The 17485-nt window shown below is 37.0% G+C and overlaps 1 protein-coding gene across 1 annotated transcript in view; it reads left to right on the top strand.

The window, feature by feature from the left end:
• The window catches only part of BCAS3 (BCAS3 microtubule associated cell migration factor), a 357048-nt gene that overhangs the window by 71322 nt on the left and 268241 nt on the right, over positions 1-17485 (top strand). Inside the window, 2 exon segments of the mRNA XM_040532922.1 lie at positions 817-987; positions 10474-10567. Coding sequence (XP_040388856.1) covers positions 817-987; positions 10474-10567 — 265 coding nt within the window.

The following is a 17485-nucleotide window of genomic DNA, read 5'->3' as shown; positions in this document are numbered from 1 at the left end:
AGTTGTGTTTTGGGTATTTTCAAAATCCGTATTTTCCCTAATGCCTGTACATAGTAAGGGAATTTCTCCACATTTCTCAGTGAATTCCTCTTTCTCCCAATATGAAACAAAACAAACCCGTAAAAAAATCTTCAGCATCTTTAGATAATAAAAGCCAGCGCAGTGAATACATTTTCAGTCCCATGTCTGGAAAACAGTCAGACTGTGGGAAGTCGCATTATTTGTACTTGGGATATGTGTGTACTTTGTGGAGGTGACCTTTCTAGCACCTTGAGGTTGGAGTCCTTAATTTTGCTGGGTTTGAGTCCCTTGTTCAGTTTTAAAGCTGCAGGAGGCGTAATTTCAGAGAAACGAATGTGTCTGTCATGTCTATTGAAGGCTGAATTCCTTGTCTTTTGTTGCACTTGAGGTTAATTTCAGCATTAACCATTACTTGCTAAAACCACCTCTGTCTGTAATGCTGTTCTTTACTTATTCCATGAGGTACAGAGAATGATCAACTGATGGAGCAAAGTTAAAGAAAGGAAAACCGAACAATTGGACATTGCTAAAGTGTTTCTGGTTTTTGAGAATGTATTAGAAGCATTTACTTCTGAAATAAGAGTAGATACATGAAACTGGTAGGATGCTGACCGTTTGAAGAGTTTACTGTTACACAGAGCATCTTGCAGTTAAGGTATCACTGACAAAAACATGTCTTGTGTGCTTCTGGTATGTACAATCTAGTCATAATATTAATTGTGTTGAGAAAAAAAATCAAAGTAAATCCACAAAACAACTTTAATCGTTATTTATTGGTTCTGTTTCTCTTTATAGACGATAAAGACTGGACTTACAATGGTTGGGAAAGTAGTTACCCAGCTGACAGGGACGCTGCCTTCGGGAGCAACCGAAGAAGAAATTTTAGCTCATAGCAACATTCGTCGAAGTCCTCTGGTGCCCGGCATCATCACTATTATTGATACAGAGACAGTTGCAGAAGGACAGGTAATACAGTTTGCACAGAAAAAGAATGTGGATTCACTTTGGCAAAAATCCTAGAAAAATGTATTTTATGCTTTTGAAAATGAAAAAGATGAGATTTTTCGCTAAGTCAAAAACTCTTACAGACACGCTCAGCTGTGGCAAAGTTCTGCCTGGAACTGAAATTAAGCCAAAATATATATTGTCCTTAGAGCATATTTATATGATGCTTTGACAACCTCACGTGTGAAACATCGCATTTTGTCTCTCTAACACTAGTTTGTAATTGACATTGATTTATGCTGATCAGTTGAAATGCGTATGTAGTCTGATTATATTTAGTAATTTGTAACATGGGTAGAAAATGAGATTATGTAGAAATGCGGTGAATTGTTTAAATATGAGTTTTAAAAAGATGATGAAGTTGGATATTAAGTACATAAATTTCAAAAGTAAAACGTAATCAAACGTGATGCTGTTTTGTGAGGTATTTGTACTGTTCTGCTACTAACACACAGTGCAGTGCCCCAGCCAAAATAATTTGCCGAAAAATCCATACAGCAGTCACAAAACTTCAAATGGATGTTTCGAACCCTCTTTTTGACAGAGAGGAGATGGAAATACATGTCTTTTTTGTTTCTATCACTCATCTCAGTTTTAAGTGTTTGGCAATGGAGTCAGTGTTCAGGACTCTCAGACTTCATATCCTGTAGCTGTTCTGGAAGATTTTTCTTTCCTAACATTCACGTTTCTTGAATTTAAAAGAGAAAAAATCTTTTTACTTCAGTTTCTCCCTGTGTTTACGATGCTTATTGCAGATACTTTAGTAAGGTATTAGTGATAAATCAGTAGTCAAGTTATTTTTTTTTTTTTTATCTCAGAGGAAAATGAACTGTTTTACTTAACAAACAAAAAAAACTGCAGAATGCTGTTGGAGCTGTAGTCCTGCGGATTTGTTTCGGAAGTACTTAGCTACATAATGTAGTATCAAATAGGGGTTGTCCATATAATATTAGAGGCCCTTCTTGCAAATATAAAATAAAAAAAGTAGGAGAATGGGGAAAAGAGTGTATTTTACCTAAGATCTCACAGAGTCAGTTCTTAAAATAAGTCTGTTGACCTTTGAGATTTGTTTTTGTTTCCTGGAAAAAAAGGTCTTTTGGCTCTTCTTATACTGCCAGAAAAAAAAAATAATCTGCTTCATAAATTTCTCATGAAGCCTTGTTTAATGCAGTCATTATTTCTGATGGTCGTTGTCTGTGCTTTGATTCTTCTGCATAGGCCTAGGGAAAAAAATGATATATCTTAGGTTTTTAAGTCTTGTTATGTATGATTTAAAGGTTTTATGAACTTGTCCTCTGACCTTAACAATAGTAGGGAGCTATCAAGCCTAAAGGGCACTATGGAAAAGTAGTTGTAAAAATGATAACGCTTGCCTTGTCCAAATAATGCTGTTGTAACATAAATAAACCATCGGTTCTAGTGAAATAGTTTTTGTCTTCAATCTCCAGGGAAGGAGGCTCCAAGTTAGGTACCCTAATTGTTTGCACATCTTGCATTCATATTTTTGTCATCTGAAAATTTAAAATGTTATTAAATTAATTATTTTCCACATGAGGGGCTCATTTTCAGAATTAATATTATTTTTTTCTATGAAAAATCAAATAATATTTCTTTTGCATTAGATTTTTGTGATAGAGGAGACTTTTTAGTATTCTTTCCTTTCCAAAATGTGGGCTTAGGAAAGAGAAAGTTTGTTACGAATAAATACATTTTGGATGTGGTCTAAATAAAGCCTGTCATTTGATGCTGCCCCAGTGAAGACCCTTCTCTTCGCCTGTAAGGAGTGTCGTGCGTGCTCACAGACCCCGCTGAGCTGTTGTGCATCCCTCCAGCCGTGCTTCCATAGCCAGACAGCAGCAGCAGGTTTGTGCACACAGCCTGGTCGCAGTGCGGCAGGGTCTGATCCTTCCAGTTGTACAAATTGATTCGTCCCTGGGAGCCTGGCAGTGATCCTGCTCTTGCATGCCAACAGGAGCAGGCAGGCCTGGGAGAAATGACATGCTGCTGTTCAGATGGCACGTTTTGGTACTAGCTGGTAGTCCTGGTGAGTTGTTAGAGCACGATTGGCTGAAGCTTCAATTCAGGAAAGCATTTTAGAAATCTGACCTTTGAACCGATGCAAATGATCCTACTGCACTAAATGGGATTGCTCCTACACGTCAACGTAAACTCGTAGCCAAGTTATCAGATGTCTTGCACAGCTCACTCTGTATTCTTGACACTTCCTGGCAGTGCTTTTTCTAAAGTTACTGGTTTATCATCCCAGTTTTCAGATTCCAGGTGGGAAATAAGAGGTCTGGGGGGGTACAAAATATGCTTTAGTGGCATTCGTGCTGCTTCCTATGAAGATGCATGTTTGGAAATACTTTGTGGCTGCTGCGTGGGGATGCTGCTGGGGAGCTATACCCATTAAAAGTATCAGTCCTCCTAAGCTGAAAGGGAAATGGCAAGAATTAGTAACGCCTACCAAGTGTTTTCTGGGCTGAATTGCCAGTTTGAAAACTTTGCATCCCTTTCATCAGAGATTTGTCCAGCAGCTACGTAAACGGATTTATTTGCGCGAGTGTGTGCACATGCATTGTGCAGCCTAATTGAAAGCAAGGGGAATTTCAGAAGCAGAAAGGAGTTTTCTTATCATCAGCTGACTGCTAGTGTAAAAGGAACACCTCATCTCCTTTAGGTCCATAAAGGTTTCTATCTACTTGAACAGTCTAGCTAAGAATTTGGGTGAAATTTTGAAATAAAACAACTTCCAAGTAATGAAATGTATCTTTACGATAATACATAATTTATAAAGGAAAGGAAGCAGTTTTGAGAAGAGAAAGGAAATGGAAAAGAAAAGCAGCAAATCTAAAGCAAGTAAGCACGTCCTTTAGAAAGCACTTTTCAGTGGGGAGAAGTTTTGCTGGGCTTACAGAGTAGCGATGCGTGTGCTTGTCCATTTATCTGGAGCACAGCAGTGGGGCTTAAAAGATGAAGCGAGCTGCACATGTGTGCTACCATGTAGATTTACCTGCTAGTATGTGGATTAAGGAACATATTTTGGACGTAGGCCAGAAGGACTAACTACACCTTTTCACAGGTTTTTCCTAGTTGCTTTATTTAATTTGCCATTTCAAAGATATCCAGTGTAATGAATGCAGGATGGAAGTCAGTGCATTTCATGAAACTGTGCTGCTGTGGCATGGGTTGAAATACTAGCTTAGAACTAAAAAAATATACCATTAAAGACCAAAGTCTTCTAATGTGATTTTGCAGAGAGAAAGTCTACGGGGAAAATATTTTTAATAAGCCTTATAAATGTAGGTATTATTGTGAAATCTCATATGATAGTTCCTACCTTCAGAATAGGTGGCACCTTAAGAAAACCTGAATTATGAAACCATGAAATAAATGCATAGGAATGTAGGATTATTGGAGTTGGCTGTCATGATATATTTGTAAAGGGAGTAAAAATAATTATCGAGATGCCCAAGTAACTTTGTGGTAAACCGAAATATGTTAACAAGGTTGTGCGCTTGTTTAAACTTCCTTCTAATGAAGTGTTAGCAAACTTTTCAGTTAGATGTAATGACTATTTATTTGAATCTGTTAATTAGTTGAAATGGATAAAACTAAAGCTGTACAGATGTCCTCTTTTTCCGTAATTGGAATTAAATGTGTAAGACTTTAGTGGGTTGAGTTTTAAGGAAAAATTATTTTCTTTTGACCTTTGTTTCTGTATTCTTAATTAATTCATCAACTGGGCCACCCACGTGTAGGCTGCAATAATGACCTTTCTCAAAAGTCGCCAGTTTTGTGACTGAATGTAAATCTGTTAAACATCTAACGTTTGGTTGACAGAGAAATATGTGGCCATTTAAAAATATAAAACTTGATTCTTAATGCTTTTGATAGAGCAGTGTGATTGATGATATATCATTGCGGTGCTTTCACAGATCATCCAAAACACGTGAAAATATTGGAGGAAATATTTTGAAAATAACTTAGAAAAATAAGATAACATGTTGATCTTTTTATGTTTTAAAATGCGATTGGTCCTTTTTTTCTGTTCCCTATTAACTTTTTATTGCATTAAAGAGGAATTTTCAGGAAAAAAACTGTAGACTGCTGCAGTTTCAAAAGTTCGTGGTAAGAGTTGATAACAATTGAACCAAATACTGCTTATCAGGAGCAAGAATTGTGGGGAAAATTCATTCTAGAGCAAAAGAAGTTAAAAGAATAAACCGTATTCAATAATAAAAGTTTAACTGCATACATAATTCCCCTGGTCATTAACACCAGGGCTTTTATTTATAAGAACAGCTTTCACAAAAGCTAATTTGCCGTTCTAATGCTCATATATTTGGCATCAATTTTCTTCACTTTTTATATCTACATGTATTACAGAAGAATTCTTTTTATATATAAATATAAAAAGAGCAACAGGATTCCCTCGGAGCATAATACTGTCTGCCTTACTTTTATTAAAGGAGATCTGTTTTTTGTCAAGAAGACATTTTTGTCTCAGATAAATGGTTCAGGCTGAGCACAAGGCTGTTTTGAGTTTATGCTGGATTCTATTAAAAGGAGTGCAGTAGTTAATGCCACAGATTTATCACTTTTAGCCCTTTTCCACTGATGTTTGACCTTAGCTATAAGTTGGGGGAGGCTGTGTCGGGGGGGGGTCAGTTTGGAGGGGTTGTTTTTTGTGCGTTCGTCGTAGGAGCCGAGGTGGACACTGCACCATCTTTAGCTATTTAAACCAATGGAGAGCTTTAGTGTATGTGCAAAGATCTCTATTACATAATATTCATATTTATAAATATTGCTAAACTTGTTTTTATGATGATTGGATCATTCTTTCTGAATTATATTAAGAGTAGGACCTGCTTGATTAAATTTGTGTCCATTTTTATTTGTGTTACTTTCATGTTTTATTTAAAAACATGTCTCTGCTGGGATAAGTGGTGTAATTTGCCTCTAAAGATTAAAATAATTGAAGTCCTAATTACTAGTGGCTTCTGTTCAGCAGCACAGAAAATGCAACGAACGAAGAAAAATATTGCATAGGAGAAAAAAGCTTTAGCTTAAGCTATCTATTGCCTGCAGTGCACACACTGTTTTCTGATAGTAGATGTAATGATCCCCTAGGTGTTTTGTCTGTTTCTCTTTTAGAGTGAGATAAAGCGTACTGTCTTCGTCCTCTATCAACTGCAGTGCTCTGCTGAACTGTAACGTAGCTGGCATGAGGGAGTTGGAGCTCTGCCTCGAGCGTCCAGCGAAGGGCCGGGTAGGTTGGGCTTTTTTTGGAAGCCTGTTGCAGCTCCTTGACGAGGTAGCAGTTGGGCATCAGAAAAGGCAGAGCGGGGACGGACGAGGCCTTCTTGGTAGAAGAGCCTTGGTGTTTGTTTCTTGTCAGTTGTGTTTTTGGTTTCTTGTTTTCTAAAATGGGGTTTCCCTGTGTAAGGATAGGGAACTCTGCAAGGAAGATACTTGAGCATCCTTCTGAACCTTGGCGGTGATGCAATTATATGAGTAACGCGAAGATTGATGAACCTTTTTCAACAAGGGACTTTGTAAGGTCTTTTGCTGTTAATAGCGGAGCGGTTAGAGACCACTACCTTGGAGAACGAAAGGGTTGGGATGTAAAAAAATTGCAGCCTCAGGATTCCTGTGGGCTTTGTCTGCTCTGCGTGTTGGGAAACTGAATGAGCCGCTTCCTTCGAGCTCCTTGACAGCACTTGCATGCGTTATTGGGCAATTTGTACCATTGTTTTTATTTCCAAGAAAAATTTCCAACTCTACTCTTTTCAGTGGTAAAAAGCCATAAACTGGTCAAGAGGAACCAGTTGCACAACGTCAGGACTGATTTAATGTGCCATTTGTTAGCCTGCAGATGTTCCTCTCCAGCACCTTCACAGGCAGTGTCTTCCACTTAGCATCTGTAAGAAGGGTTCTCTAAAATTTGAGAAGCTGCATGGAGTAGACCTTGAACGTTTCATCCTTCCTTATTACACAGGTCCAGTCTTCATCTTTGCCTGCATGAAACCTGCACTGTTTAGTATATCTAAATCCACATAAATTGTATTGTATTGATGCAGTTACAGCCATCTAAAGATCTTTAATATAGAAAATAATGTGTAAAGCATCTTGTACTATAAAAGCATTGTTTTGTTTTCCTTAAGTTGCATGTGCTGGTAAAAATCAGGCTATGATTTTAGAGCTCTGCAAGCTCCAAACTGGCACATGAACAAGATGTTTGTTTTGTGGCAGGTTTAGGAGGGACCCTGCAAAAGACACTCTTAGGTTGAGGGTGTGCTTAAGTCAACTGCTGTAATTCCTCTGAGCTTTTTCCTTTCTTTGTAGCGTTGAAATTGTAAACAGTGATTTATGTTTTCCCTAATTCTCTAGTGCAAAAGTGTAGGGGAAGGGCATGGCAAGTCTTGCAGTACGGTCTGAAGATTTAAATATAGGTTGGTGATTTAATACAATCAATTTCCTTCTCCTTTCAAGAAGGACTGGGAATTTTTTCATACGGTGTTTAAAAAGATGAAGAACATTTCTTCATCCTATCTTGCACAAGCAAGCGTGTTTCACGGGCAACTATTTCCGTTCTGTGGCCACCGTGGGCGGGGAGCGGCAGATACTGGGTGTCAGGAAGGGAGCATGGCACCAGCACAAACAGAGCGTCAGATTCTCCCCAGTCCAAGGTTTTCCAAACTTTTGAGTAAGCAAGGTGTTTGTGGTGGTGGTGGTGGGTTTTGTTTGTTTTGTTTTGCGTTCTGACTTGGCTAATGCAGGGAACAGCTCCGCGTGAGGCAGCCTTGGTGGCAGGCTGGGCTTCCAGGAGCTGCAAGGTCGCAGGCGCTTTGGTTTCTTGAAAGGATGTTAGGCCAACAAGTTCTTCTTCTTTTTATTTCTAGCACAAACAAAGGAATTGTATAACAGCCAAAACAAGTTTGCTATATCTGCAAATCAGCTTTTATATTGAAAAGTGGAGATTTTGGAAAAACTCCTTTCAGATTAAGCACAAAGGATGTTATTTCAGGATGGTGATTTTAATCAGCGATTGAAAAAACATTTTAAAGCACGGAAACAGCATAGCCTACAAATAGTAGATTGGGTTTTATTGTATTCTCAAGTTAGTATGACTGAGGTGTTTCACAATTTTTAATGTGAAATTTTTGCTTTGTTGAGTAGGAATTTTATGGTGCAGGTATGATAAGAGTGATCCATTTGTCATTAGCTTAGAAACAACAAAAAACCACATGCCTAAATTAATCCAGATTACAGTCTGAAAAAGAATATGCATGTGAGATACTGTATAAATGGTTATAGCAGTGATTTAGATGCTGTTGATACCTACACATTTTTAGATTAAATATTTTTGTTTAACAGACTGGATTTAAAAAACCTTCTGTTTCTTTTGTAAAGCTGGTTTATGATGTTACTTTATCATTATCATGTATTTTAATTAGAGTGAAATGTTTAGGATAAGACTAAGTTACCTAAAAGTGGAAGTTGTGAAAAGATGATGTATAGGAGTTATTTAGTGCAGTTTATATAGGCTGAGAAAAGAACACTGTTTCTTTGAAAAGCTCTTAGGAAGATCTCCAGACCCTTTGGTTAGTGGTTCTGGAATAAGCACGGAATGCTGACAACGGAAAGCAAAACCATAATTGTGCTTATGTGACAGTGCCAAGTAATTGGAACATTTAAAATAAGTCAGGCGCAGGCCTCTGCATCCATATTACGTGACTTCTTTAAACATTTAAAGATGATTTCTCTTTTTGAAGCATAAAAATATCTTCAAATTATTCTGATATCTGTTAGGAATAGGAAGTATTAAAAACCTTTTGGATTATTTTGGAAGCAGCAGACAAATTATTCTGAACTTGAAATGGGAAATTTTGCACTTATTATCTTCTTCTTAAAAAGGTGGTTTTGCTTACCACAGATACCATTTTCTTAAGTGCTTTTCTGACAGATCTTTCACACTGTTTTACTTAATGTAGTCTATAACATGATGTCACCAAGGAATAAATACTTTTTCAGCTCTTGCATATGGTTTGTCCACGCATCTTTTGGTTCTCTTTTGTGACTTTAAGAATATCTTTTCCATTACGTAGCACTAGATACTGTTAATACTTGTAGTTTCATAAATATGTAGTTCCAGCTGAACCTGTGATAACTGAACACCAGATAATAAGAACTGTAAGCCTTTTAATGTAGCAGCTGCATAACTAGCCAAAGTTATTCAATTTCAAAGCCTTCCTGATTTATCAGTTGTATATAATATTCTGGTTTGTAAAATAACTGTGCTGTATTATGTGGACCCATAGCCTGATAACTTGTTTTTGTGTACTTTATTCCTTAGGTATTGGATAAAATAAGAAAATTTATTCTCTGTTCACTCCTCTCACAATGTAGACCTCTGCCATGCCTGCTGCTTTCTCGTTTCTAAAGGGGAAGGGTAGGGTTTAGCAGGCTGACCAGCAGTTACCGCCTGCCTCTGACCATCCCTGCTGCCCTTTTCTAGTCCAGCTGTGTCCCTTTGGAAGTTCTCTTGCAGGGCTTCGTAGTCAGCTGTACTTTTGACTGGCCCCATTAGTTTCATTAACTTCAAATATCTTTCTGCTAAAAAAAACATCCTTTGTCCCTCTCTACAGATCTGCACCCAGATCTCAGCCCAGAAACTTCCTTTTTCTGTTAATTTCCTTGTGTTATGAAAACTCTGTCCTACCTTTTAATTGCTTTTTAGTTCATAAGAAGATATTTTAAAACAGCATGATTTCTTTAAGGGACTTTGATCTCAGACCTTTGTCATTTAATGTCCATTGAGGAAATTTCAAGATGGAGAAAATTCCTGTTAGCTGCCTGTTTTGTAACAGCTGCATTCATACACACTGAGCACTTCTTGTGGCGTTTGGAAATCCAGCTCCCTCAGGTCCATCGCCACTTACTAGCAGGATGCAAGGTGTAGTATTCCTGTATATGTAAAGGGTGGAAAGCAAAATCCATACTACTTTGGCTGTTTATGGTCCTTTTTTCTACTTGTCTGACTCCTTGCAAAAAAAAAAAAAAAAAAAAAAGAAGCTAATGTATTGGTTAAATACTCCTTTAAAAAAAACAACAAAAAACAAACAAACAAAAAACCTCTTTGCTACCTATTGCTTTTCTGTTTATTACTTGAGGTATTGCATTGCCTAGAGAAAATCATTGCTTGTTGGGGGTACAGGAATTGTGTGCGCTCTCCAGTGTGCTTACACCAGCCCTCTGCACTGCTGAATGTTTCTCCCTCACTATCTGAAAAATGTACGGAAGATTATGCTCAGTTCACCTGCAGTTACATTTTTAATTCATTCTGCTGTGTCTATCCTATAAAACAAATACTGTATCAATAATTGGATACTTTCATTTAAGTGTATTTCCTAACCTTCCTCTGTCTCCATTAATATTCTGCAGGTACTTGTCAGTGAGGACTCAGATAGTGATGGTATTGTGGCCCACTTCCCTGCACATGAAAAGCCTATTTGCTGCATGGCTTTTAACCCTAGTGGTAAGTTACTTTACTCTTTAATGGGATAGTGTTTTAAAAAAAAATTATATATATACATATATATATATATATATATAGGCATGTGTTCCAGTGCTTTGAAGGAATTGCAAATACCGTTGCATATGCAAACATACACTTACTGCTATTGTATCTTCTTACCTGTTCTGTTAAGTGTTGAATGTCATACACTGGTTAATCTGAATCTTCTAGGAATTTCAGACTTAAGCAGCTGTTACGCTAAGGCCTATGTGAGTCTACCTATTTGCGTGTAGCAGAAGTACTAAGGAGATCTATTCTGTTGCATATCCTGCTAGCCAGCTATCCAGATGTTCTGATATACAGGTATCCAGAGGATCAGCACATTTATTAAATGGTACCCCTCCATAAATGAGTCCATACTATGAGTCATTTCACTGGCACTGGTTTTTAAAGTAACTTAAAGTAACATTATGTGTTTTGTTGATGAAGAGCTTGCAATTGTACCCTCTTTCTTCTGAGTGAAATCAAATATAAGCTGAAAATACCTTCAAGAAACTCATCAAAAAATATATATATTCCTCTCAGTGAAGAATAACTGGGCAACAGAGATCTCATATGTTAATAAAACTTTTTCATTTGACAATTAACATGTTTATTATCCTATCTTAATACAGCAAAAAACGTTTTGTTTGATTGCAGTAGTAGTCAGTGAACTGACCAGGGAATCAACAGCTTCCTCTTGCCTAAATTAATGATTTCTGAAATGTAGCAAATGCCATGGAGATCATGGAGATGAAGTCACATTTCAAAGAATTAAAGTTACATGTCTGTCATTTGTTTTCACTTTCAGTGACCAGTTGGTCTTATTCTGACATCCCATCTGTTATGTCAGAACTCTTTAGTAGTTGTGTGCAGTTCACAGCATTTTCACTGTGAGTTTTTGACATAAAAAACTGTATTCTCGTCTGGTTGGATTTTCTTCTGTTACTTAAGAGATTCTTTTGTGGAACTCTGTGCATTTAAGTGAGAATCACCTATGTCAATTCCAGAATAGCATTATTTTTGTGTTGTATTCTGGTAGAAAGGTCATACCTAGAGTTGAGTAATGCTAATTAAGCAAAATAAATATAGCTGATTAAATTAGAATGCTTTATAGATATTAATTAAATGCCTTCTTAAGACAATTTTATGATTGTGTAAACGTAAGGGAAACAGAATGTTTATGCAAAAGCAAAATGACTTTTTTTTTTATTTGAAGGATATATTTTCATATTATGGATTACTTGTATCATAATCCAGTTCTTCTGGTTTACTCAGGTGCTAAAACCAAGATCCTTTGTTTATGATGCTACCTGATGATGCATAAGATACTTAAGGAGAAAATGCTTTTTCCAATCCGTGTTATTTTTGACAGCTTGCAAATAATGTATGTTAAGAGATATTTGCTGAAGGGATGACTCACAGCAAGGTATTGAATCATACCACATGTTCTGATATTCAATATCAAAACAGTTGAAAAGTATTACCTCAGCTGCTTACAGTATGAAAGCAGCACTTAACAATGTATCCTGGATTCTTTCCTTAGCATCCAGGCAGAATTTTATTTGAAGCCAGTATTGGAAGTAACATCAGTTTAATCCATTATGCAGTGGTGTATTGCCAATCAGCTGATTTCATTACAGAGCAGAACAAAACAAGACGTGGCTTTTGATACAGTCGTCTTCTGTTGGCTGGCTCTACTGAAAAACCACTTCTACTCGTAATTTGAAGTGCTGTCTGCGATGCTGCAATAGAACATGGCAATAGTAAACTTTTGCCAAAAAGGCGAACAGTGATCTGTTTCAGTCAACTCCTTCATTCTCTCTGTCTGATCTAATAGCTTAATTTCATCGTGACTCATCTCAAAGGCCCACAAGTTCTTCAGGTCTGTAAAAGCTTAGAGTTTTTTTTTTTTTTGTTCAGTTTGTTTTGGTTTTACTCAAATTAAAACAAACCCACCACTGATGCTGGAAAGCACTTCAGTTCAGTGGGCATGGAGGATGGATAGGTGTGATTTTTGTGTAGTAACGCAATAGAACTGAATACCACAGCCACTTCGAACAGTATTTGGAAAGTATCAATTACTAGTAAGGTACATTGTGGAGGTTTCTGATGTATGTTTTCGTACTGAACAACGTGCTTGCTAGGGATACGTTAATCAATTGTCATAAAATAACATGAGAGAATTTATGGATATTGTTCTGAGAGCAGTTCCTGTAAAGGGGTAGGTAATATGTGGCTTCACTGTAGGAAGGAAATCCAACAGAAAATAAAGGAGAATCACTGATGTCAGTAAATGGCAAAGTCATATGTTCCCCTGATTTTTCTTTTAGAAACCAACAAGAATTCCTTTACTGCACTTACAGTGTCCAAGGTGTGTTTTTAGGGGCCTTTTGCAAACCATGGCAGGACTCTTGGTGGTATGGGTTTTTTCTTTTCTCTCTCTTTCTCTCTCTTTTTCTTTTTTTTGGGGGGGGTGGGGGATTAGGGGTAGTTTTTATTCTCCAGCAAGGTAAATAATCTGTGTGGACGCCTGAGTTGAGTTGACTGGCAACCAGAGCATGCTGTAAATGTAGTCATTTACATTAGCTGCATTACGAGGCAAAATCATGAAAGAACAAGCAGGGGTGTCTCTACGCAGCGTTTGTAGACATTTTTATAGTGACGTTTTTGGCATTGCATCCATCTTTTGTTTATATTCAAAGCAAATTATGATTTTTTTCTTCTTTTTTGTTTTTGAGGCATTCAAAGAAAGTAAACTTGGCATATCATTAGCATTTTATTTTTCTGTATTATATCTATGGCTGCTGTGAAAATCTGGTTGAATAATAAAGTAATAAACTTCTGAAATATCATTTCTGAGTATACTTAGGGGACACTGTACATATATATATTTTTTTTAATGCTGCCTAACATGTCCCTTTATACCTCTTCCAGACGCTTATGTTAATAAAAGCCTTTTTCTGAGTCAGACTGAGACTTTTACAGTCTCCCTAAAATCAACTAAGACATATAGCAAATCACGTTTAGCATTTAAAAAAAATATAAAGGTGAAAAACTGCAGTTTCTGGTAGTTCATATATTCTCTCTTTTTTTCCTGTATACATAAAATCTTAGTTAAAAAAAAAAAAAAAGAAGTTGTGATGATTTACTGTGGGAGTGAGTTGCTTTGTTTTTGGGGGGCAGGATGGAGGGAAAGATTTGTACATCTCCAGATTTGTGGCCAGGCATCTCATCGACAAAATCCCTTAGTCCTATGGAATTTCTAAAAACGGTGTCCGTGCATACATTGCTATTGCCTGTCTGCTTAACGCTTTTCACTTTAATAGGTAAGGGATGTAATAGTTCAATAAAAGGGAGAAAGGATTGGTGTTCCTTTACCATTTGTTGCTGACTGAATCTTCGGTAAACAGAGACGAAATGCTGACTTGACACTTACTCTAGTGGTAAAAATAAAAACTGTGATGTGCGCCCCCTGAATCGCGTCTGTTGCCAGTTGTGTTGTCAGCTTTGGTGACAGTTTCTCCTGGCCAGTGGCACGTTTCCTGTATAGCATTCTTGTGCTGGTTTTGGAAACGTGCTTAATAAATCTGATCCCGGGTTTCAAGCTCAGGTGGCTTGGCACTGTTAACATGTTTTCTTTTTATCTTTTTTAATCATTAGAATATGTGTATTTCAGGAATCTCTTTCTTCCATAGGAAGCTGACATCATTTTTCTGCGTGTTTTATTACATGTCACAATTATGATTTATTTACATTGTGCCACATACACCAGTGGTTGCTTTTATGACTTACATGGATATAAGGTCCATCTTCTGAAGCACTTGAGTTCTGATTTTTAGACATCCATCCAATTTGGAATAAATTAAATAAATGTCATTAGAGTAATAGTTTAGCACTGCCAAGTGCCATGAAGAGATGCTGCATATTAACGAGAAAAAGGCCTCTGATTTTGCAGCAGCTGTTAGCTTAATAAGTAATACATGCACATGGTATTTATTTTTTACCACACGTCTTCCAATGAAGCAAGGCCCATGCCACAGTTTGTGCAAGACAGCGGCACGTGAGGGGAGGGAGCCACGGGGCCCTGGGGCAGGTGAGGGGCGGCACGGGGCTCCCGCAGCCGCAACATCCCGCAGAAGCCCCACAGCTCAGCGCACAGCATCTTCTGCAGGGCGCTGGGGCTGGCAGCCCCTCGGCAGCCTCCTGAAGGGCAGTCACTGAAAGCCTTTTGATTACAGCGCTGGTTCCCAGCGGCCTGCCAGAAAGCCTCATCTCCTGAGCATACCGAACCTGCTGCAAGGGAAATGAGCTGCGCTTTGAGAATATTTAGCTCGTGTTTGTCTGTGAAAAGCAGCTGCTGCAGACAGGGTTAAGAGCACCGTGTCCACTCTTTCATTTTTCAACAAAGGAAGAAGGCTTCTAACTTTTAGGGAGACTTTTATTAAAACCTTTCAAGATGAGAATAAGTAATACAAGGAAGTGTAGTAGTATTAATAGACTGGGGACTCTATTAATGTACCTCTGGCATGTATGCTGATGTACTGGAAACGAGAGGCTTATACTTACAAAGAGACTCTAAGAATGGTTACTTTAATTCACTTATTAAATGAAAATCACATTAAGCTGCAGTGTGGATGCTTTTACTTAGTGCTAGCAGTGCCTTGATTTATTTTAGCTTGAATATTTAATTTTGGATGAATTCAAGGCCAGTTTACTGTGGACAGTGTCCACACAAATATGTAGTACAGTTTGCTAGTTAGCATTTAGTTCATTTGGATGATTTTGTCAGATTTTTTTTTTTAAAAAAAGAAAATCTAGGTATCTTCAGTTCAGGTCCAGGAACAAGGCCCGTCGCTTACGGGATTACAGCTAATAGACCTTGGCCACACAAAAACAATCTAGGATGTTGTCAGCTAAACAGAGTTACAAATAATGTCATCTGCATGATTTCCATTTTGGATGAACGTATTACGTGCTCTGTTAGCGTGGTGTACAGGACAACATAGTCTTTATTCTGTCCACCGTTTCTTGGAATGATGATTTGGCATTTTGCATGCTAGAAATGTAAGACTTTAAAAATATCAGTTATGTACAACCCATAACAACTGCACAACCAATAATAATTTTCTTTTATATAATATAAAACAGCAATATTGACACTAAACTTTGTATTTATTGTGCTTGAATATTATATTTAAAATGTACTCAGGATAAAAATTCTTACAAAATTTCTTTGGTTATGAAGATGTTTTTCTGTCAAAGTAACAAGATTTTGTCATTAGGAGGCTTTAAACTTTTTAATGTATATATAATATGTATTAAAAAAAGGTACGTTTTTCTAAATGTTCTAAAGTTGTTATAGTATGACAGAAGAATCCTGTCTGCTAGATAATGTAAATTGAGAAGAGTTTATTATGTAGACTCTGGATGAAGGTGCCATGGTCTAAATTTTGGAAGTTTACAAAAGGAAGGAGTACGCTATAGGGGGTTATTTAATTTGAGATGTTTACAGAGAAGCCTCCAAGCTTTTAAAGTGTTGATGATAGTCTGCCAGGAATTGTAAGTGTATGCAGGGTCTAAAATGGGAAGAGGAAATGGGGAGAGGGAAGAGAAAGGATTAAATGTTACCAATTAGAATCAGCTGCTCAATGATAAACTGGATTAGTCTAAACTAGAGAGTGTCTAGACTGGAGACTGAAGGAACCATACAAACGTCCTCGTTTTTCATTATGTTGTATTATTAGATGTTGTAATTTATAAAGGAGGAAAAAACCTCACCAATTCTGATGTCAGCCATAGTCCATTAGAAGTAATTCACTTTCTTCCTTCTTCCATCGTAGACATTGAGATGATTGCTAGTCACTGTTGTTAAAGGCAATAAATACACCAGGCTGCGCAGACCTCTGGCATGAGCTGTTATGGAAATTTCTGTATACTGCTTCATTTCAATGTTTTGGGTTTTTTTGCTATTCCTTTTAATACTGGTCCAAAGCATTCATTGTGTTACTTTCATGTAAGGTCTTCGGACTCAAGTGAAGTTGTGGATGCAAGTATCCCAAACTGAAAGTTGGAGACAAAATTTGTGATCTGGGAGGGGTTAGGCCTGCTGCCTATTATTTTTTTGTAAGCCATCTCAAATCCAAAATTCTATATATTATTTGCATTTTGGATTTCCATGTTCAAAAGAAGTGTTTTTTTTTTTTTCCAATGGAAATACGGTACCACCCCCAAAAGAAAGAAAGCATTTAGTTTTGGAGGTCTATGATTTTTTTTTTTAATCTTATGTATCAAAGCTGAAAACTGAGAAGAGGATGATGGTTACATATTTGAAAAACATACGAAAACGTGCACTTTTTTTTGCAAATACATATTATTTTCCTCTCTGATGAGGAATGTATTCCAAAATGAATTGGAATTTTTTTTCATACTGTCCTAATTTTTAATCATCTGATTCTTCATTTTTGTTTATAATTTTAAAAGTATGTGGTCTTTTTTTTTTTTTACCTTTTCTAAATGGATTTCTTTCAAGTATGATCAAGTTCCTCATTCTCTACTTAATATGTATTTCTAGTCCCGTGCATTCTAGCAAGTTACTTTCATTGATTTTTATAAATGTGTAATAAAATAACATACTTTTTTTTTTTAAAGGTATCTGAGTAAGTTGTGGGAAGTCTGAAGAATGGCAAAAGCTTTGTGTTTCACTCCCCTGTACCTAGTTCTTCCATGGGATTTTGTAATGCATCATTTCTAAAGCATTAATCATCCAGTCACTGGATGTACTTAAATGGGCTCCGGATGACACACAGGCAAACATGTATTATACGTACACAAAAAAATTCTCTTCGTCTTGTATGTGAGGAAGATTATGGAAAAATTATACAAATGCTATCCATTGCT

Source organism: Cygnus olor, chromosome 20 (assembly GCF_009769625.2).
Source record: "Cygnus olor isolate bCygOlo1 chromosome 20, bCygOlo1.pri.v2, whole genome shotgun sequence".
Taxonomy (NCBI): domain Eukaryota; kingdom Metazoa; phylum Chordata; class Aves; order Anseriformes; family Anatidae; genus Cygnus; species Cygnus olor.
Note: the sequence above shows the minus strand (reverse complement) of the source record. Positions and strands in the feature narration are given on the sequence as shown.